Raw genomic sequence first — 23308 nt, 5'->3', positions numbered from 1 at the left:
ATCTATATCTATATATCATATGGAGTTATTTCTACTCTATGGTTTATTCTCAAAGCCACTTATCTCTTTTATGGTTTCTTCTCAACTCAAAGGCACCTATCCTTTTTTCTAGGTTTTTTTTTGAAATTTCTAATTTTAAATTGGACAAAATAACTCAAATGACCAATCACCTTTAAGAGATTTAGCACTCCTCAATAAAACACCACACATACTCTCTCTCTATCTCTCTCTCTCCTCTTTCCCATTAACTCTTTTAATAATCTCCCCTCATTAATTATGCCATTAACTATTTTCTTCAATAACTCATGGCACTAATTTTCTCTCGTCTCCATTAAACTTTAATTATCAGTAAAGATTAACTATATTGAAATTGAAATATTCAAGGATATATTATTGCACTAAATAATCTACCTCCATTTAAAATTATAATCCATTTATATTCCATTTGAAAACAATAAAAATTATTTAGTAAGTTACTTAAATAAAATAAAAATAAAAATAATTATTAATTATTGTTATTGATAAAAATATTTTTATTAATATAAAAAAGAGATTAATTAATAAAAGAAATAAGATAAATTAAAAATGAATATCAATTTAAAGTTAATATAAAACTATTACAAAATTATCTAACAATTATTAGTTTTATAATTAATTTTTATTAATTTAAAACCAACTTAATGATGCTGCGCAATCTGGGCACTCCTAGTTGGCTGCTGACTGGCTCCTACTTGGCAACGGACAACACTTGAGAAGAAGACGGTGAAGAATTCCCGGGGGACTTGCCCGATGGGAATACTCTGATGCTTAAGTTAGAACACTGGGAAAAATAGTAAAGAGTGTAAAGAGGCTAAGAGTGTAGGTCGCGCTAGATCACTAAATGCTCCAGATCAGCTCGAAAGCAAGCTTGAGTAAGGTAAGATGATTCAAGATCCAAAATCAAATCCCTCCCCTTCGACTAAGGGGCTCTTATATAGGCGTCCTTGTCAAATCGGGCATAACCGCCACTGGGCTTCTGTCGCAGCCGTTATTTTCCAGGGCTGCGCAGGTAATCGTTGCAGGGTACTACCCAATCAGATGAGTGACACATCTCAAGATGACAGGCACACTACCATTTGTCGAGAGACGTGGGTGTAGTTTGTGGAATTATTAGGGACTGCACCGTCAGCCAGAAGACATGACGCAGTTTGACGGGTACTGTCTTGTCAGATAGAAGCTTCCAGAAAGTATTGCGTCGCTTAGTTGTGAGTTACCTTGTAGCGAGCTACTTTATAGCGAGTTTCCAGGGATATTTCGAGGTGACCCCTTTCAAGGTTGCCTTTAGGGCAGTTTTTCTGCCTAAGTATTAGATCTAACTAGTTACCCTAACTCACGAGTTGGGATAGATTTAGAGTATTCCCTTTCAGTAGATCGGGGGTCATCAAACTCGCATTGTAACAAGCTCCCCCTATAGCCAGTTATGACGTAGTAAGCTATCTCGCGGACTAGTTACTTAGCCGACATCGCATATCTCACGTTCCAACGCTCTACCAACATGATCCGACACCGCATATCTCATTCGTAGCGGGTCTCATTTCTATGGTGGATCCCACTTTGATGTGCGATGTTAGATTAGGTTGATAAGGGGTTAGAACGTTTTTTGTTGGTAGGACATCCCAACTTTTATTGACCACAGCACATTGAATTTCTCTCCTGGTTCTAGACTAATCTCCAGCCCACTGTACGCATTGAATTCTCTCTCTCTGCGATGTTAGATGAGATTGATAAGGGGTTAGAACGTTTTTTGTTGGCAGGAGATCCCAACTCTTATCGACCACAGCACATTGAATTTCTCTCCTGGTTCTAGACTAATCTCCAGCCCACTGTACGCATTGAATTCTCTCTCTCTGCGATGTTAGATGAGATTGATAAGGGGTTAGAACGTTTTTTGTTGGCAGGAGATCCCAACTCTTATCGACCACAGCACATTGAATTTCTCTCCTGGTTCTAGACTAATCTCCAGCCCACTGTACGCATTGAGTTCTCTCTCTCTCTTTTTGGTATCGTCTCTGTCATTTCTCCTATGCTCTGGGGCTACGAGTAAAAGAGGCAGGAGCCATAACCTAAAAGAAAAGTTGGATAACAAACCCTAACAAAACCCTCGCCAATCTTTCAGTGTTTCTCCATTTCTCTCCATTATGGAAAGCTTAAGAGCCACTTACAGAGACGAAGATGACGAAGACGATGATTGGAGCAACAACGGCCTCATCAATCAAGACCAAATGACCCCCGCCACCGCTGACCCCACTGTCTCTGCCACCACTATACCTCCTGAAAACAACCAGGAAAACCACATAAAAGAAGACCAAGATAACTCAGACGAGCTCTCTGAAGACGAAATCTCCGATGATGACAACGACGAAGAAGAACCCCAGCCACCACAACCCCAAGAAGAAGAAGAACGAGAATCACTAAAACCCACTACAGCTTCCGACGAAGATGAGGATCCTCCAACGAAGAAACAAAAGTCTCTCTCTTCCTTAAATTTTCAATCTTCTGAAACAATGCCGCCGGAACAGGTGGCGCCGGAAGCAACGCCAGAAGCTCAGCCAACGGCAGCTGCAACAACGGCAGCGGTGAAGAAGCCAAAGAAGAAAAACAACAACGTTTGGACGAAATCAACATCTCGAAAGTGGAAAAAGAAGAGCAAATCCAATGCCAATGTTACTGCCGAAGACACTGTTCTAATAGCACCGATTCCCCGGTTCCCCGACAAGACCGATGACACTCCTGAGATGAAAATTTGTCTTTCCAAGGTCTACAAGGCAGAGAAAGTTGAGCTGAGCGACGATAGGTTGTCAGCAGGGAGTTCAAAAGGATACCGGATGGTTAGGACAACTAGAGGGGTTGTGGAGGGAGCTTGGTATTTCGAAATTAAGGTGGCAAAGCTTGGTGAAACAGGGCACACCAGGCTTGGATGGTCGACAGAGAAGGGGGATTTGCAGGCACCTGTGGGTTATGATGGGAATAGTTTTGGTTATAGGGATATTGATGGAAGTAAGATACATAAGGCCTTGAGGGAGAAGTATGGAGAAGAAGGGTATGCTGAAGGTGATGTTATTGGATGCTACATTAATCTGCCAGAGGGTAGTCTTTATGCACCAAAACCTCCACAATTGGTTTGGTATAAGGGGCAAAGGTATCAGTATTCTCTTGATGGGAAGGAAGATCCCCCCAAAGTAGTACCAGGTGTGTATAAGATAATATATGCCTTCTTCTATAATGTTATTGCTCTTAGGTTTCTTTTAAATTGTTATCTACTATTTTTGTTCTATGATGTGGCCTGTTATGTACTTTAGAAAATTCCATTTCAGTGATGAGCTTAGTGGATCATTTATGTTCTTCTAAGTATAGACTTAGAATTCTCTTGTTTGGAGAGAATAAATGTTTCGGTCCATTTGTATGTGTCAAAGTATTCTTGGACAGCAATAAATGATTGTTCTCATCAAAGTAGTACCGGGTGTGTATAAGATAATATATGCCTTCTTCTATAATGTTATTGCTCTTAGGTTTCTTTTAAACTGTTATCTACTATTTTTGTTCTATGACGTGGCCTGTTATGTCCTTTAGAAAATTCTATTTCAGTGATGAGCTTAGTGGATCATTTATGTTCATCTAAGTATAGACTTAGAATTCTGTTGTGTGGAGAGATAAATGTTTTGGTCCATTTGTGTGCGTCAAAGTATTCTTGGACAGCAATAAATGATTGTTCTCGTCAATCCAGGTTTTAAATTTCAGTTTTCGGGTGGGTTTCAATCTCCTCCAATATGAAAATTTTCTTGAAATTTCACTGGCATTTCAGGATTCTAGATGACTGGATGAAACACAATAAGACATTCTATTGCATCAGGAAAAATTTGTCTGTATACTCTTTCTTTTGCTTCATATTTTTTATTTTCTTTCTTCTAAGTCTGGTCAGTTCCTATATTGTCTCCTTTACTGTCTCTCTTTAGACCCTGTTTGGTTCGTGGGAATAGAGGTCTGGAATCGGAATCGGAATGGGAATGGGCTATTCCAATTCCAACTGTTTGGTTGGATGGAATTGGAATCCCATTCCCATTTCTGCTGGAATGGCATTCCCCCATTTGAGTGAATGGCCATTCCCTGCCCCTCCCTTGGGAATAAAATCCCATTCCTACTGATTTCATTTTCCATTCCCATTCCTGTCTGAACCAAACGGACTATCGGTATGGGCCATTCCAATTCTGACTACGAACCAAACGGACCCTTAAATATTTCCCATTACATTTAGAATTCTAAAACCTTATATATGTTTCATTTTGGTGGTATACAAAACTGAAAGGTCCAAACCAAGATGTCAAAATTTCAATGAAATTTAAAACCTTGTATTGCCATTTTTCCTTCTTTGCTCCTATTTTCATATTTTGGATGACCTCATGATAGGAAAAATTGTTGCCTTTTAAACCATGTCAGAAGCATAGTTATCAAGGCATTTAGGTGATTCTAGGCGACATTAGTGCGCCTAATCACCTAGGCAATAAGAATTTTATAATATACAGAACTAACATTTGGTTAGTTTCCTAATTTTATGTACTATTCAGCATGTATACTAATTTAAAAAAAATAGCACTCTTTTTTATTAAGGACATTAAATTTCCTCTAAAAATGTGACAAATGATCACATCTAAAAGATAAAAATCTTTTACATATATTAATTTCATTATTTTCGAAAATAATACTACTATATTAAGTACTTAATGGAGCAGTTTCATATCAACTAGCAGCTAGAGAAGGTTATTAACTTGGTTATTAACTTTATATGATGAATATTCAAGATGTAAACTAAAACAGAAAAACAGGGACGGAATTTCTGTTTTTTTTTTTTAATTATAGAGAGAGAGTAGGAAAAAAGAACCTCTTTATACTTCTATTCTTTCTTTCCTCTTTCTTTCCGTAACGGAAAAACTTGCTTCACCAAGGTCGTGTAAGTTGACTGACCACTAGTTGGTGAAGTGAAAGGATATGATGAAGAGGCTATTAGGACAGTTTCTAGTTCAAAAGAAAACCCTGAAGAATGTAGTATTAGTTCTTCCTTCACAAAGTCTTTGTGAATAAAAAATATGAAAGAATAAACTATAGTAATATAGAAAAATCCTTACAAAATTGGACTATCCCCAAGATTGCACCCTCGGAAATCTAGAAGAGAGGTATGTTTAGTCTAAAAACATATCTTAATGTTAGAACTGTTGAAAGGACTATCGTGTTAGGAAACGAATCAGAAAGCTTTCCTCTTATAGATAGAAGAGTAATAGAAACCTATAAAAAGAAAGTTGATTGTCATTTTATACACTTTGGCTTAATACAGGTAGCTATAAAACCATTAACCAGATTAGGAGTTCAAATGGTTGCTCTAGCTTGTTTGACAGATTCTAGACATAATAAATTTAGTGATTCCTTATTAGGTGTCATAGAAGGAAGCTTTCATCAAGGACCCATCTATTTTAATGCCTTCTCTAATTTTTCGATGTCACTAACGGACCCAGGGATATATGAAGCCTTAACCCTTAGGTTGCAGACCCAAGGTTTCGATATGAAACCAGGGTCAAAAAACGTAGCATTAGTCTATAGGGTGTACTTTAAGACTATGAATGCTATTTGTCCTAATACAAGGATAACCGAAACAAGAGGAGTGACTACCTTGTTCTAGACCAACGCTAGGAATAATGTTACCATTCCTAAACAAATCACCTGGAAAGATGTAAAGTTGTTGGATAGTTGGTCAATAGCTAAAGCTGAACCTCCCAGACCCATGGAGTTCACTGAATTAGCTTCAATATTCAGTAAACAAGATGGATCTGTAGGGCTAAAGTTTAGAAGAGCCTCGATTTCTTCGAGGCCCTCGTATTTTGAACCTATGGAGGTGAGATCTTCTTATTCGAGAAGGTCTATTGATCATTTAGAACCAACATGTATTCCTCCGAGCATCATTTATGCCACGTAAGAAACACCAACAGTAGACACCCCACCTTTGGATTATCATACAACTCCAAAAGGGAATCAGTTAGTAAAATCTTATGAGCCTACAGAGGCAGATTTCGAAATTATTTTCTTGGAACTAGAAGAATAAATCCAGATGGACAAAGACCTTATTAGGTTAGATTTTAACTCACAACCAATAAAGAAAAGATGGTTCTTTGAAAATTTCTCTAAAAATGAGAGATCACAATAAAGAATTATGGTACGATGACATGATATACTCAAAAGAAAATGTTCTGTAAAACCCCCTATAGAAGAGTTATATCTCTGTGTTATGGAAAAACTTTCTAGAGCATGTTACGAATCTGAAACAGTTATTCCAAGATATTGTTCTCAAATTATAGAGCAAAATAATTATACAAATATATGTCTTAACGTGTTAGTCAAACAAACTAATAGAATAGAAACCCTCTTAAGTTTCTTAGAGGTTTCTAAACCTAGAACAATAAGCAAAAGGGAAAAGCCCATGGCAGTAATGTCAAGTTTCCCAGAAGACATGAAGATATAGAAAACTCTTCTAGATTTATGAAATGTTAGTTATAAGGAGCTACCTACGAGATTAATTTCCTCCTCAAAATGGGAGAAGGAGAAACATCTAAACCTTCTAAAAGTGAAAAGGCAGAAGAGGCCTCAGGTTCAAAATCCCGAGGAAAGCTCTGATACCAAAAGTGAACTGTAAAAGTGAACAAAAAAGAAATCCTTGAATAGAATGCACTAGGGGTTTCAATGCCTATGGAAGATTAACCATGTGCTTTTTCCTTCTTCATATGGAAGATTAACCATGTGCCTTTTCCTGTGCCAGAATGCGCTAGGGGTTTCAATGCATATCTCCTTTTCTATTTTTGTCTGGAAATTTTCAATTTCCAGCTAGGTCTTTGGCTCATTTGGCAACTTAATGAGTTGCTTTTCTTTTATCTCTGTTTGTAGTTCGGAGATAAATTTGACTTTACCCTTTAGACTTTCTTTTAGGGTGTTTCTTGTGGATAATTTTGGTTTTTGACAAAATTTATAAGTGACTGATATTTCACCTATAGTGGTGGTAATCCCCGTCGAGTCTATTTGATAGGGTAAGATTGATAGTAGGAAGGGTGTACCCAAGATTACTTCTTGCTTTAAATCCTTTACCATAAGGAAAGTAGATTTCAAGCAAGTTCCTTGGTTGCAAATATGGGCAATGGGGATTTTGTATTTTATCCCTAATTTCCTTCCGTTAGCAGTGTTTATCTACTGAGAGGTTTTCCCAAAGTATTTAGAAGGTACAATTCCTTCTCTGATACAATTTATATAAACTCCTTAGTCAATTAAGGCGATAACTGAGAAATTGAAATCTTTTATTCTGATGGTGATTTTTGAATACCATTTTTGGTACTTGACTTACTCAATAGAGTATATGAACTCTTCGTCATCTCCAATAAATTTGGTGGTTTTTAATTCTGGGGATTATTCAGACCGCCCCGTCTAGAAACTTTTAGCTTCCAACTGGTTAACCCTGGCTTTTAGGGTTTTGATTTCTTTTTTGAGCTCATTAACCTCTTGTCTAAGGTCATTAAGAGAAGGGGGCTTAGAGGTTCCTGCTTGAGCTCTTCTCATAATCTCACTATATGAGATTGTATTTTTCACTTTGAATGGCCTTTTAGATTTTTCTTTATTTTCTTTTTCTTTGTTTTGGAGGGCCATAAGCAGATGCTTTTTCTTTGATTCCTCCTAAGGAATTTCATCCAGAATCTCTAAGAGGTGTTCTTCATCCAGGGTTAATACATTGATTTCCCCTGATTCTTCTTCATCTGTACTTGTCTCATTTTTACAAGTACATATTCCATTGGCACAACATTCTCCTGAAGAGGTTGAAGATTCTCTTTCAGATATATCTTCTTCTAGATTCTCCTAATTCATTAATCTTTTTTGTATTTTTAAAACACTTATTAGCGTAATGTTCCTTTTTACCACACTTGAAACAAGTGGGACTTTTGATTTCTTTTCTTTTAGAGAAGTTTGGTTTCTTGTTTTTCTTTTCTTCTTTCCTTTTATAAAATTTTGATTTTTTCTTTTTGTATACCGGTTTAGAACGGGATGGCTCAGGGGCCATTCCAAACTGGTAACAAAAATCTCCTAACTCTCTTTTAGAGTTAGTTCTCTCTTTCTTAATTTGCCTTTTTAGGCATAACTCATTACATAAATCTAGTCTAACTTGCTTAATTACTTGGACCATATATCCATAGGTATAATGAGGATATAACATTCTACCGCCTCCTATGTTCGGAAGATGATTTCTAACCCTTTTTAGCAAATACTGGAGGAAGGCCAGAGATAAAGTGTTCCTTCCAGTAATTTTGTCTGGAGTCGGTGAGTCTATGAACTTTAGACAAGAAAACGTCTTTATACCATCTAAAATCAGATAGTGTTTTACATCTAAGGTTTATTAATTGTTCACTTAATCTTTTGGCCATATTATTTGACTCTCCTATAAAATGACTAAGGATATTCAAAATTAGAGTCATGACTGCATCCTATATGGGTTGGCCTGGACTTAGACCACTTCTCTGTCTTCGTCTCTCTTGACTGCATTCAAAATAAAATCTTTTTCTGCTTCAGTCAAGTAGTGAGTCCATCATCCCTTTAATTGTCCTGTGAAGGATTCGGTAATAATTGTGGCAATTACCTTTTCTTCATTCCTAGCCAATTTGCTAGCACTAGCATACATTGTCATGTGATGTATCATTTCATGAATCTGGTATTCAGATTTTCCATTCAAATTCCACTCATAAAAAGTATTCCAGTTATAGCCAACCTGAGGATTAGTTGATTCTTCAAATAATAGGTCTACGAGGGTCTGCCTAGGATACCAAGGCTTTTTACTTTGATAAGAGAGCTTATTTAGCTCTAATGAGTTTTCTAATTCTTTTATTGATTCTTTTTCTTCATCAGATCCTTCACTCAGTTGTTTTATTGAGTATGAATTTGAGGCCTTTTCTGCCTTCTCACTTTTAGAAGGTTTAGATGTTTCTCCTTTCTCCCATTTTGAGGAGGAAATTAGTCTCGTAGGTAGCTCCTTATAACTTACCTTTGATAAACCTAGAGGAGTTTTCTGTATTTTCATGTCTTCTGTGAAACTTGACATTACTGCCATGGGCTTTTCCTTTTTGCTTATTGTTCTAGGTTTAGAAACATCTAAGGAACTTAAGAGGTTTTCTATTCTATTAGTTTGTTTTCCTAACACGTTAAGACATATATTTGTATAATTACTTTTCTCTATAATTTGAGAGCAATGTTCTGTAATAACTGTTTTAGATTCTTTTATTATTGTTGAATTTTTTATTGGGCTTGCAATTAGCTCATCTTTCCCTATCTTTATTGCTTCTAAAGGTGGATGGACTGATTCCACTATCTTTCCAACAGAGACCGTTTTCCATGCTCTAGAAAGTTTTTCCGTAACACAGAGATCCAATTCTTCTATAGGGGTTTTATGTTTTTAAATTGCTTTTGTTTTGAGAACCAATCCCAAAACGGAATATTTTCTTTTGATTCTATCATGTCATCGTACCATAATTCTCTGTTGCGATCTCTCTTGTTTTTAGAGAAATTTTCAAAGAACCATATTTTCTTTATGGGTTGTGAGTTAAAATCTAACCTAATAAGGTCTTTGTCTATCTGGAATTCTTCTTTTAGTTCCAAGATATTAATTTCGAAATCTGCCTCTGTAGGCTCATAAGATTTCACTGCCTGATTCCCTTTTGGAGCTGTATGATAATCCGAAGGTGGGGTGTCTACTGTTGGTGTTTCATACGTGGCATAGATGATGCTGGGAGGAGGACGTGCTGGTTCTGACAGATCAATAGACCTTCTCGAATAAGAAGATCTCACCTCCATAGGTTCAGAATACGAGGGCTTCGAAGAAATCGAGGCTCTTCTAAAACTTAGATCTATAGATCCATCTTGTTCACTGAATATTGAAGCTAATTCAATGGACTTCATGGGTTTGGGAGGTTTAGCTTTAGCTATTGACCAGCTATCTGGCAACTTCACATCTTTCGAGGTGATTTGCCTAGGAATGGTAACATTATTCCTAGCGTTGGTCTAGAACAAGGTAGTCATTCCTCTTGTTTCGGTTATCCTTGTATTAGGAGAAATAGTATTCATAGTCTTAAAGTACACTCTGTAGACTAACGCTACGCTTTCTGACCCTGGTTTCATATCGAAACCTTGGGTCTGCAGCCTAAGGGTTAAGGCTTCATATATCCCTGGGTCCGTTAGTGACACCAAAAAATTAGGGAAGGCATTAAAATAGATGGGTCCTTGATGAAGGCTTCCTTCTATGACTCCTAATAAGGAATCACTAAATTTATTATGTCTAGAATCTGTCAAACAAGCTAGAGCAGCTATTTGAAGTCCTAATCTGGTTAATGGTTTTATAGCTACCTGTATTAAGCCAAAGTGTAAAAAATCACAATCAACTTTCTTTTTATCGGTTTCTATTACTCTTCTATCTATAAGAGGAAAGCTTTCTGATCCGTTTCCTAACGCAATAGCCCTTTCAAGAGTTCTAACATTAAGATTTGTTTTTAGACTAAACATTCTTCTCTTATAGATTTCCGAGGGTGCAATCTTGAGGATAGTCCAATTTTATTAGGATTTTTCTATATTACTATAGTTTATTTCTTCCCTATTTTTTATTGACAAAGACTTTGTGAAGGAAGAACTAGTACTACATTCTTCAGGGTTTTCTTGTGAACTAGAAACTGTCCTAAATAGCCTCTTCATAGTATCCTTTCACTTCACCAACTAGTGGTCGGTGAAAATAAGAACCTCTTTATACTTCTTTTCTTTCTTTCCTCTTTCTTTCTTTCTTTTTCTTTCTTTCTTTTTCTTTCTTTTTCTTTCTGTGTTTCTTTCTTTTCCTCTCCTCAAAACCCTTTTATTTAATTAGAGAGAGAGAATATAAAAAAAAGAACCTCTTTATACTTCTATTCTTTCTTTCTTTTCCTCTCCTCGAAACCCTTTGATATTTTAAATTTCAATAGTAAAACATTAAAGCAAAGTATAAATGATATATATGGTATATAATAAAATGTATTATCACACATATTAATAAGATACAACAATATGAATGATGTTATATAAGGCATCTGACTTCTTATTTTTGTCACCTAGCAAGGCGCTTAGTTGCCTAAAAGGGGTGCCTAGTTGCTATAAGTCAAGGCATTTGGGCAGGGCGCCTAGTCGCCTAGGTGACACCTTGACAACTATGGTCAGAAGACACCTTTCTGGAGAAGTTCATTGACAGATGTTGTCATGATAGTGGATGCAACAAACCTTATAAGACACTGATACGGGAAACACCTCATCTTACTAAAGTTGTGTTACGCTAGTCAGTTTGTTATTATCTTGGTTCAAAATTTCAGTATCTATGATTCACCATGCAGAGGTGGGGAAATTTTAGGGATATTTTGCTAAGATATTTGAAGGATCTAAAGAATCAGGGAAGTTTTCTAAAAACATGGAATTAGTTAATAAATGTTCAAGGAATTGTTAGAATAAGTGTAGTTGCACATTTAAGGCTCAAAAAACCATAGCAAGCAATTGTATAAATCAAATAAGAGATGATTAAGAGACTTAAATAGGTATCTTTCTCTTTGTCTCCCTTTTAGTCTTCTAGCTAATCTTGTCTTCATTACATATATCATTTACTTGCCATTTTGAATTATAGTAGCTTTGTAAGTTAATCCTATCAAAATAGTAAGCCAACCATCCAAGCATGGGTTGATTTGGGTTGTAGAAGGAACAGTGTTGAAGGGTTTGTTTTAAGCTTGATAGTTTCAGTTTTTAGGATTCGTTTCTTGAAGGCTCATGTGAAAGGACAAAAATTTGGGAGACAACCAAAGGGCAGAAGAATCAGAGATTTGTTAATATTATAAAGCTTTTATTTTATTTTATTTTATTTTCCCTTTTTTTAAGAGGAGGGCTTTGTGGGCTGGTCCTTGTAAGAAATTTGGGGGGAAGGAATTATAAGAACAAGGTTTGAAGGATAATACTCTATTTGGTAGTTGAGCAGTTGAACAAAGATTAGGATGACTCTTTTTCTGTTACCCCTTTTAATGACAGTGCTGGAGGGGAGTTTGGCTTTTTGAAGTACGTTATAGAGTGGGGATGATAGTGGTTAGGAACTAGATACCATGAAAAGTAAAATTATTTGTTAATTAATCAAACCATAAAAATATATAATAAGTCTTCCCAAGGGGAGGCACAGGATGCAGCCTCGATTACAAATCAGATTACAATCGAATAGGGTCCAAGTTGGAACAGGGTTTTCTGATTTTGCTGGAGTGGAGGAAGAAGAAAGGAGGGGATGTGAACTCAAGACATTTGAGAAAAATGTGGTTTTTAGAGCTGTAGGTCTTTTTCATTCAAAACAGGATGTCCAGTTGGCAAGAAAAAAGATGCAACTGTTGCGCCATTTATTGAAAAATTAATCTCTTGTCCTTCATAGGTCATTTTGGTTACATGAGAAGATCAGGATATTTGAGTATAATCTTTGGAAAGTAAAGTTTGTCATGGTGATCAGATGGAGGAAGATAGGCTCTTCATTTGTGCCAACAGATGGAGGAAGAAGTTCGGAGTTGAAGCTAAGTCTTTTTCTCTGGGGGAGATGAGAACCAGCAGGGGCTCAGTCCTGAAGATTAATGAATTTTCAAAGGTGACAATCCTGTTAAGAGGTAAAGCAACCTTGTAGTTTAAAGGCTTCCTAGTGGGAGTCTTACACTCGCAAAGACAGGCAAACTGGAAGGTTTCAACCGAAGAAGATAGCACTATTTACTGGGCAGAATTATTGGAAAATTGAAAAGGTGCTTTTGTGACACTTGGTAAATTTTTTGGGCCTGGATAAAAGAGGTTGATCTGCTTTCTGGAATGAAAAAACGGAAGGGGTTGGAAGATGGCAGCAGAAGCTTTGCAACAGTACTTGGCTTTAACAGTGGAGCTGTAACTTATCAGTTAAAACACAAAGGCAAAAGAAGAATCTTTGGAGAAGAAGCGGAAAATGAAGGAAATAGAGGAAAGGTCTTCAGAGCCCATAGCTGCAAAAGGAAAAATCTCGGTGGAGGAAGAAGGTTGTCTGGGGGTACCAAATAGAATCAATCTGGTCCTCCTCTGTGGAACCAAATCTGTCTTTGGAGGAGGACAAAGGATTGTGGGAGAGGAAATATGTAACCACAACAGAAAAATTGAATCCTGATCGGAAAGAATCTTAGAAAAAGCCTAGGAGGTTCTGAAAATAAACTCATCGGCAGTGATAAAGGCCTTTTGATGATAGTAGGACTTTACTGGATGTAGAGGGAGAGGAATTGGAAAGCTCAACGTTGAGATTGGTGAAGGTTTGGTGATGATTCAACGCTGGTGTCCCCTAGCAAACGAACTGTTGCCAAGTGAAGGAGCTTTCACTGTCAGGCTGTGTGGGCTGCCTTTTCACCATTGGAAGGAAACAATGTTCCACAAAGTTGCTTTGACTATGGGAGGGATTTTGGAGGTGTATGACTTAAGAAACCTGAGACTCTACAGGTGCTTATAGATGGGCTGTGGTACAAAATTTCAGAAGCATCAGGAGCCGAAGTGAAACTCTTGTTTAGAAGGGGTAAGGAGGACGGCGATGATGATGTGGATGGTTGGATGTGTTGTGTGGCAAAGGGAAGGCTAGAGAGTGGAGCCATGTGGTGAAGGGGCAGCAAAGGATTTTGAAAATTGGCTTCCTAAGAAGGAAACCCAAATTTTTCTTCAGGAAAAGGAAGTCGGAAGACTCCTTTTGTCGAGAAGCTGAGAATCTCAAAATTTCAGAATCAAATGGCTGTAAAGTCGTATGCAGAGGTGCTGTTACCTGTTGGACAATACAGCCGTGTCCAACAAGTTAGGTGGAAAGGTGGCAAATTTAATAGTGGCGGGTGATGGGGATCAACTTAAGGCATATCAAAAGAGAACCAAAGCTGCTCCTATGCTCATTTGGCATCATTATGAAGACGTGGGGCCCACATGGGAGCTGTGTTAGCAGTGGATCAACTTGGGAAGACCCTAGAGTCTTGAATCCATCTTAAGATGCTCTTTGTGTGGATGAGTTAGCTGCTGGACAGGACTTATTTGGTATTCTTACATTTCTGGACAGCAAGGTGCTTTTGTAATTTTCCATGTTTAGGGGGGTTATGTTTGGGAACAGGTCTGTCTAGTAATTTCCCTTTGTTTGGATTTATGTTTGTAATTGTTTGGGGCAGGTTTAGTCTAGTTTAGCTCCTTTTTGTAAGTGGCTTGTTGGGAAAGCTAACTTGGGGGGCAAGTTTCTTCCTTTGATCTTTTTATTAAGCTTGTATGGTTCATTTTGAAGACAGTTTTTGCTAATGAACAAAGAAAGTTCTCTACAGATTTATGTTTGTAATTGTTTGGGGCAGGTTTAGTCTAGTTTAGCTCCTTTTTGTAAGTGGCTTGTTGGGAAAGCTAACTTGGGGGGCAAGTTTCTTCCTTTGATCTTTTTATTAAGCTTGTATGGTTCATTTTGAAGACAGTTTTTGCTAATGAACAAAGAAAGTTCTCTACAGATTTTGGTGTGATTGCCAAGTTGGGGGTGTGATTGTCCTCACCCTTAGGTGTGATTGCCTAGGGTTTTCATCTCATTTCCATCTCTTCTCTGTTAGTTCTTTGTTTGTGCTACACATCTAGACCTAAGTTGGTTGCAGGTATAGTGCTGAATCACAAAGATCCTGCATTAGTGGGTGCTGTAGGTCGTTCAACAGTGCGAGTCAGGTCAGGTTGAACCTAGTCTTTGCATTAATTTTATGGACCATGGGGTTGGTTCATTACGGTTTAGTGAAATCCTCCCCCAGCAGCGGTGCAAAATAGGTTTGCTCCCGTCATGGAAGCTACTCCAGAGGGTGAGTCCAGGGTTTCAGAAATCCAACAAGCTGACTTGGAGAACTTTATCTAAAGGAAACTCCACCATTCCTAACAGACCAAACCTGAAATACAACTGAGAACTTAGGGAGGACTCTAACAAAGACAGTGACTGGGAGAATTTGTAGTTTGAAGGTGATGAAGAAGTCAACCAACCTTCCAGTATTGGAAGTCTTGATTTGACCAAGCAAACAAAAGATTGAGCAATGATGAGCATGAGCTGGGTACGGAGATTTTGTTTGATGATCATTCTATGTCAGGTACTATGCCGCTAAAGGACTGCAAATCTGGTGAGGTCTCTATGGACTGTGAAGTGTTCATGAATGTGATCAAGGGTGATAAAACTGACGACCATATTAGTAGCCAAAGGATGAATGATAACATTGGGGTCTTCAGATGCAACCTAATGCATAGCAAAGAAGTGCAAAGGCAATGCCAACCTGAAGCAGAGCAGGGTTCAACTCCGAGAGATCCGAAAAAGCTAGTGCTTGATGAGGGTTTAGCTTACGATAGAGTTGAACAGGGAGTTTCCCACTAATCTCTTTGTACTTTCTCTGATTTTTGTTCCTCTACTACAATAATTGCTGATTCTATTGCCATTTGTGTGCCTTCCCCTGTTCTTGCAGATCCGGCTGTTCACAATCCTATGAATCCTGAAAACTAGATTGCCACTACACCTGGGGGTGAAAGGGATATTGGAGATTTGGGGGTTAGTGGACATGATAGTAAGGCTAACTTGTTGGTAGAAGCTGAGAGGGAGGCAAATGATAGAGGAAGTAAAGCGAGTGTCAAGTCCTTCTCTGGAATTGAATTGAAAAATCAGGAAATCAGAGAGACACAATCAGAACCCAAGGGGAACTCAAAAAGAAAGAAGAAGAAATCCACTCTAGAAAAGCCTTTAAGCCTGAAGTGTATTCAAGGAAGGAAAAGGGCAAAGGAAAAGGAAGAAAGAAGAAGAGCGAGGTGGAAAATCTGTTTAGCAATATAGTTTATGATGGGGAGGAGAGCAAGAGGAAAGAAAGAAGAGTGGGAGGTTCCTAATAGGGTTGGGCAGTTTGGGTTTAAAGATTGGTTTCAGCATGAAGATCTTAAGTTGGAATGTGAGAGGATTAGGGAGTGCAAAGAAAAGAAGATTAATAAGGTAAACCCTTAGGAAGGAGAGGCCGGATGCGGTTTTACTACAAGAGGCAAAACTTCAAGGAATTGATAGGAGGTGGATCAGGAGTATTTGGAGTGTTAAGGGCCTGAGTTGGGCTTTTTCCCCAGCTTGGGGAGCTTCAGGAGGCATCATGACTATTTGAAAGAACGAGGAGATTGAGAGCGTGGAGTTAATTGGACAATTCTTTGTTTCAATCAAAATCAGAAGAGAAATTGATGGCAAGGAATGGACATTGACGAATGTTTATGGTCCAAATTCCTATAGAGGCAGATTTCAATTTTGCGAATAGCTGGCTGTAGTTAGGGGAGTGTGGGAAGGATCTTGGTGTTTAGGTGGAGATTTTATTGTGTTACGTTTGATGACACAAGTAAATAATCCAAACCAGAGAATCACCACAAGTGTGAGAAAGTTTAATGAGTTTGTGGATACATTTGAGCTGAAAGAATTCCTTTATTACAAGCTGATTTCACTTGAATGAATTTTCAAGAAGTCACTGTGTGTTCCAAACTGGACAGGTTTTTCTCGGTGGATTGGGACTTGGGAGGAATTGTGGGAGAATCTAGTTTCTAGAGCTTTACCTAGAGCCACTTAAATCACTGTTCAATTTGCCTAGCATGAGAATCCAATTTTGGAAGTCCCTCACCTTTTAGATTTGAAAATATGTAGTTGAAGGACTCTACCTTTGTAGAGATGATAGAGCTTGGTGGCAAGAGGTGGGTTGTAGGGGCTTGAAGGGAGGTGTTGGTTTCTCAAGAAGGTTAAAGAGATTGGGCTTTTAGTGGGCCGATTGGGATAGCCTCCTCAACAAAGGCCGAAGTCATGGCAGCTTTAACCGGCACCAGGATTTGCAAAAGACCTGGGTTTATTAAATCTTACCATTAAAGGAGATTCAGCCAATACCATTAATTGGCTTACTAATCCTAACAGTGGGCCTTGGGCCTTAGCTCACTACCTGACTGAAGTGAGAGACATCCTCTCCTCCTTGAATGCTCACGTAGTTTGGATTCTGAGGGAGCTAAACTCTGAAGCTGACAGTCTAGCTAAATCTGGCGCTTACAGGGATTACTTATTTAGTGATAGTTTTCTGCCTATGTAACTTTCTGAGTGTCTAATTGTTGTGTACATCTCCTCATGTACCTCTTTTTTTGAATAAAGTTAACCTTTTTTCGAAAAAAAAACAGATTAAAGGAGAAAATAAAAGTTTGGAATAATGCCAATTTGGTAAAGTGGAGGAGTCAAAGAGAGAGTTTACTCAAGGATTGTAAAGTTGGACAAGAAAGAAGAGCTAAGAGAAATTAGTAGAGATGATAGAGTTGAAGGTCGGAGGCTCAAGTGTGAGTTGGAAGATGTGTTAAGGAAGGAACAGATCTCACTGAGACAAAAGTCCAGGTGCATTTGGATTATGGAGGGGGATGGAAACACAAAATTCTTTTACTCGTTGGAAAGCGGAAGAATCTAATTACAAGGGTTGAGGTGAACGGTCAAGGGGTAACCAGGGAGAATAAATCATTAAATTGTTTGTGGATTATTGTAAAGGCATTTTTATGAATTCAGGAGTGAGAAGCATGACTCTTCCAAACCTTGATTGGGATAGAGTACCAGAAACTGTTGCAGCGGATTTAGAAAGAGTGTTTATCCTTAAGGAGATTAGAGAGGAGGTTTTCTCAATGGAAAAATCGAAAGCTCTAGGGTCAGGTGGCTTCTTTATGGCCTTATTTTAAGAATGGTGGCAAAATCAGCTCCTCATGCTGCTTTTATAAGGTGGTTTTGGCCCCCATTGGCTGATGGTTTCATTAAGCTGAATTTTGATGGTAGTAGTGAAGGAAATCCCGGTTCTTCAAGCATTGGAGGGGTTTTCAGGAATGATGAAAGAAGAATTCTTGCCTTTTATTCTGGTCCAACTGGTGTTTGTGACTCGTATAGGGGCCCAGGAGTTGAATGTTCGAAATTTATTATTGAAGGTGACTCAAAGTTAGTGATAAGCTGATTGCAAAAGGAAGATGTGGGCTGGTGGAAGTATGTTAATGAAAAAGGATATTCAAGTGGGTGACACTTGGAATGGAAGTTAGATTTCAATGGGTTAAAAGAGATGCCAACTCTTTTGTTGATGCATTGGCTAAACAAGGGGTGGGAAGAGATCATTTATTTTGGTCTTTGTTGTAATTTGATTTTTTTCTTTGGGAGAGCCAAGAGAGTTTATCTCTCCCTTTTCTGATTGTGCCATATCTTCTCTCTTCTTTTAATTTTAATGAAGTTATTCAATTATTTATTGATAGAAAAACATCATAGATGAATTGATTAAACATACCAGAGGTTCTTGTTGTTTGCTGATGACATAGTATTAATTGATCAAACTAATGATGGATTAAATGCAAAATAAGGTTCATGTACAAATACCTTGGAAACAAGAGGTTTCAAAATAAGTAGGACTAAAACAGAATATATGCAATGTAAATTTAACAATAATAGGAGCAATGTGCAAATCAAGGTACGCCTAGGATTGGAGACGAGGTTACTTGATGTGACATCTTCCATTGCCTTAGTTGAACAATTCATTACATGGGAGAATTTAGGAGGATGTCAACCATAGAATTAGATCAGGATGGGCAAAATGGAGGCGCGCATCTAGATTTTTATGTGATAGACAAATGCCATAAAAGGAAAATTCTATGTGGGGAGTCATTTGAGTCTGCTAATCATTTGTTGATAATTCATTGCCCTTTCACTTCTCTAGTCTGGAGTCATTTCCTTAAACTTTTTTGTAGGCAATGGGTCTGTCCTCGATTAGTGTCAGATTTACTATCTTGGAGAGCAGGGGACTTATCTATTAAGGCCGCATTTGTTTAAGGTGTAAATGCGAATCAGGGTAAACTTTACACCCGGTCCAATTTTGCATGCATTTGTTTGAGGTGTTAATATACCTCGTAAATCGATGTAAAATTTCATTCTTATCAATATTTCCATCGAAAATTAGTGGAAAGTTTACTTCGATAAAATCAATGTAAACTTTCCCTTCTCTGTCCAACGGTCTCCTCTTTGCAAGAACAAGCTTTTCTCCTCTTTGTCCTACAACATCCCCTGTCCAACAGCAAGAAGAAGAAGCTTTGTTCGCCTCTGTCCTGCAACGTTTTCTTCGTCCAACAACCAAAAGAACAAGCTTCGCTCCTCTGGCCTGCAATGTCTCCTCTGTCCAAGATCTCCTCTTTGCTGTCTTGCAGTGCTCCTCTCTGTTCCGTGATGATTGTTGGCAAGGTAGCAATTATCTGCGGGTATGGAGATGTCGACAAGAGTTGTGCTGCTTCCGTTAAGCAAGCCGGTGCCTGTGTAATCGTTACTGAGATGGACTCCATTTGCGCTCTTCAGGATCTCACGGAAGGCATCCCATTGCTGACCCTCGAGGACGTCGTAGCTGAGGCCGAACTAGACATTCTGTTAGCTTGGTTGATGATCAGCCTCGAACTATTTAGGTGCTATTTAGGTGCCAAACCAAGGATTCATGACCTGCATGAACCTCTCGCACCCTTCAGGCACCACCCTTACTACCCCTTCGATGTAGACCAGTTGTAGATTTCCCATTTTCTAGACCGACCACTGCTGCACTCCTATCTCCTCTAGCCATGCTTCCCGATTTCATCTGCCTTCCACTGCCCATGCCGTGGTGGGTTCTGGTGTTGAAGCTTGAGAACTGGAGAAGCCTTCCACTGCCCACCCTTGTCTATGATGCTCTGAAAGGGCGCGAACTGGAGAAGCCTTCTATTTTCGTTTTCCGCCATTATTGCTTGCTTCTTGTTATGGTGTACGCAATCAAGCTCGAGCCTTAAGGTGCTTCAATGTCTCTCATCTACATTGATTCTACACATCTACCACCCTTTTTCATTTCTTTCTAAGAAAGTAAGGCCAAAATATTAATATTTAATTCGCCGAATTATTATGAGCATCGAAGAGAGAGTTTCAGAGCAGAATGAGCTGAAATTTTACACCGTAACAACCAAATGATATGAGAGAAAAATTCCAAAATACCTCGGTTCTATTTTCCATCTATCATTGAACTGGGGTCACATTTTTCATTGGTGTAAAACTGAGTTTACACCAAAACAAACACAGCCTAAAGGAAAAATTTTGTGGAATCTTTTGCCTTTCACAGTAATCTGGCAGGTGTGAAGGGAGAGGAATAATAGGGTGTTTGAAGGAAAGATTTCCTCTTTGGAGGTTCTGGTTACCAAGATTGGATGGTCCTTAATTTGCCATTTATTGGGGATTCAAGTTGACTCTTTTAGGGAAGATTGTTTTTTTTTTTAATCATTTTTGATGTTTTTTGGGGATATATTGTATATGCTACAGTGTTTCATTTATAGAATTTTGTAAATTTTGAGGGTGCTCGATGCCTCACCCTCCCTATAGTAATATAATACAATACTTTATGCTGCCTTTCAAAAAGAAGAAAAAAAGAAAATCTATAAAACAGTTGGTGACTGGGGGGGTAGTAGAAATTGGAATCTTGGTGAATGCTTCATTCAATTGGGTTCCTAGTTCTGCAAATGTGTTGGCAGATTCTCTAGCAAGAGCAGGGTAAGGAAAGAATTTTTCGTCTGGGGCTTCTCAGGTCCAGGCTGTAATCTGTAACTTCATTGTTGTAGGGTGTTTCTCTCATTTGTCTCTGTTTTGTGCTCTGCTGGTTTGTTTTTGAGTAGGTGGAGTTTCTTTTAGGCTGTGTTTGGTTTGAAGGAAAAAGTAGGGAAACCTATACAAGGTTTGTACTGGTTTCCCTACCTTTCCCTACTTTTTCCTTCAAACCAAACATAGCATTAGGGATTTTTGGACTGTAATCCCCCTCAGAAATCTGAATTGCAGCCCCCTCCTAGTCTACTAGTAGCCCCCCTATAAACCGCATCCTGCCTGTGGATTTGGCATCAATCCACGGTCAGGATTCAGTCCCACCCCTAGAGTGGAGCTCTATATTTCTAGGGGTGGACTAACCTATAAAAACCCTTCTTTTAATACATATTCAGTTATTTCTCTAAAAAAAATCTATAAAACAGTTGTAGGGTCAGTAACATTGTATGGATCGGAGTGTTGGGCAGTCAATAAACATGTTCATAAAATGAGTGTGTTAGAAATGCAAATACTGAGATGGATGAGCCTAGGAGTAGCCCAGTAGGTGATAAAATGAGAGAAAGTAGACTCTGATGGTTTAATTACGGGCATAGAATTTCATCTACAGACTACAGCACCCGTAGGAAGAAGATGCCTGTTACAAGATGAATGGGCTAGAAAAGCTAGTGGCAGACCGAAAAGGACATGGGTTGGAGTAGTAAGAAATTAATTAAGCAGTCATAATTCAACAATGGATATGGCACTGAACAGACGAGAATGGTGAAATGGGAATCATGTAGCCAATCCCATGTACTTGGGACAATGCTTAGCTGACGATGATGACTGCCATACAAACTAAATATAACCTGATTGTACTCATTGGATGGTTTTGAATGAATCAATGGCTTTGTAGTTGTGTATTTCTGACTTCATTTTATCTTAGTACAATTCGTTTGCAGTTACTGGTCATGAAAGAAAACACTTCCCAAAGAAGACAATTCAAATATAGGATTAAGACATCTAAGCAATCCTAAAGGAGCAAACATCAGGCTTACTCCTCATTTATACACCTTCAATAGCATTCCATCTTACCACAGTCCCATTTATATTAAAAGGCTAACTAGTCTATTTGCATTCTCCACCTCCTCCTGTCCCTCAACATCCTTTTGTCCCTCTTTCTTCAGCATTGTCATTGCCAACGACTTGAATCAATATTTTTTTTTCTTCTCCATAGCAGATATTATTTTTCCTCAACCACTTCATCTTCTTCAGTCTTCTGATCTCTCATCTTAACTGCCTTTTACTCTACTGTAGAATTATCTGGATGTTGCTCCCAGGAGAACCCAAGCTTTATTTACATTAACTTCTCAATAGCCTCTTCTGTCTCTCTCTATTGTGTGGTCCTTTCAGTGATATCATCAAATCTTTCCATTGTCATGGCTTGGGATAATACATTGGCCTAGAATTTTGATTTCACTTCTCTGTTTAACCGAAGGGATGGAGTAACTGATGTATTGAGGACCCACACATGACACTTGGATGCCACATTGTGCATGGACTTCGCATTTTGCTTTTTTTTTTTTTCTCACTGTTCATTGCAATATTCTATGGTTGAGGACTTCTTACATATTAAAAGTGCTGCTTGTTTACCAGTGGGTGGCGCAGGTGAACTACCTTGTACATGCTGCTTTAGTGTAGCCTTGTTTAGGAAAATGCTATTGTTAATGGTTGAAGTTGGTTTAGGACAGTTCACATTCATCCCATTTTATGTTGTGTGGGCAATTTGGTTAGGATGACTAAAAAACTGTAGATAATACCATTATTATATTATTGTGGTCGAATCTGCAGTTGTATGAAATGAACTTCTCAATATATGCAGAGGAAGGCTGTTACTGATCTATATTGCTGAGGTACTGACTGAGAAAGTTGCTTCCTTTACACTTCCACCAAGGGAAAGTCTTTGCAGAATGTCTCCCATTAGTGGGGAATGCGTTTAGCTTATATCCTACTTTCAGTGGCTTATCTTGGATGTGTTTTACACTACTTTTATGCCGTGCAGGAAGTGAGATATCTTTCTTTAAGAATGGAGTATGCCAAGGCGTTGCTTTCAAGGATCTGCAGGGGGGGCTCTACTATCCTGCAGCTTCCATGTATACACTCCCCAACCAACCCAATTGTGTGGTAAAGTTCAATTTCGGCCCTGACTTCGAATTCTTTCCTCAGGACTTTGAAGGCCGTCCAATACCTAAACCCATGATTGAAGTTCCTTATCATGGGTTTGACAGTAAAGTGGAAAACGGTGGGTTCAGTGAGAGAAAAAATTAACAAAACCAATGTATCTTGGCCTTGTCACATGCAAATAATGCAGGTGGTGTTGAATCCATGCAATTAATCTCTTGTATCATGGTTGATTAATGATTAATGAACGAATGAGACTGTTGTAAAATGATGAAATTTTCTTCGGAAATTGGAAGCATGAGCTCATTGCATCTGAAGCATAGGATTTGCTTGCACAGGCTAACAATGTAATGATATACTTTGAAGATTTTGCAGGAATAAAATTTCTGTTGTGGTCTATTCGACATCATATCGTTT

The 23308-nt window shown here is 38.3% G+C and overlaps 1 protein-coding gene across 2 annotated transcripts; it reads left to right on the top strand.

Annotated features, from left to right (window-relative positions):
- The first annotated feature begins 1599 nt into the window (after nucleotides 1-1599).
- LOC148872359 (protein TRAUCO-like) lies at nucleotides 1600-23300 on the top strand. Of its 2 annotated transcripts, XM_088971824.1 has the most exons (3): nucleotides 1640-3228; nucleotides 22593-22623; nucleotides 22773-23300. In XM_088971824.1, exons 1-2 carry the CDS (start codon nucleotides 2178-2180, stop codon nucleotides 22607-22609), a joined length of 1068 nt encoding a protein of 355 aa, XP_088827950.1. In that variant the 5' UTR covers nucleotides 1640-2177; the 3' UTR covers nucleotides 22610-22623; nucleotides 22773-23300. The 2 variants fall into 2 exon arrangements, with proteins under 2 accessions (XP_088827949.1, XP_088827950.1); XM_088971823.1 differs by lacking the exon at nucleotides 22593-22623 and having other exon boundaries at nucleotides 1600-3228.
- The last annotated feature ends 8 nt before the right edge of the window (nucleotides 23301-23308 follow it).

Source organism: Nelumbo lutea, chromosome 2 (genome assembly GCF_056320005.1).
Source record: "Nelumbo lutea isolate HS-2025 chromosome 2, American lotus-T2T, whole genome shotgun sequence".
In the NCBI taxonomy this organism is placed as follows: Eukaryota; Viridiplantae; Streptophyta; class Magnoliopsida; order Proteales; family Nelumbonaceae; genus Nelumbo; species Nelumbo lutea.
This window is presented reverse-complemented; position numbering and strand designations above follow the sequence as displayed.

Excerpts from the sequence above, each read along its gene's own strand:
- LOC148872359 (XM_088971823.1), top strand. The coding sequence starts at position 2,178 with ATGGAAAGCTTAAGAGCCACTTACAGAGACGAAGATGACGAAGACGAT. Across the intron at positions 3,229-22,772 it reads TCCCCCCAAAGTAGTACCAG|GAAGTGAGATATCTTTCTTT; the intron begins GTGTGTATAAGA and ends TATGCCGTGCAG.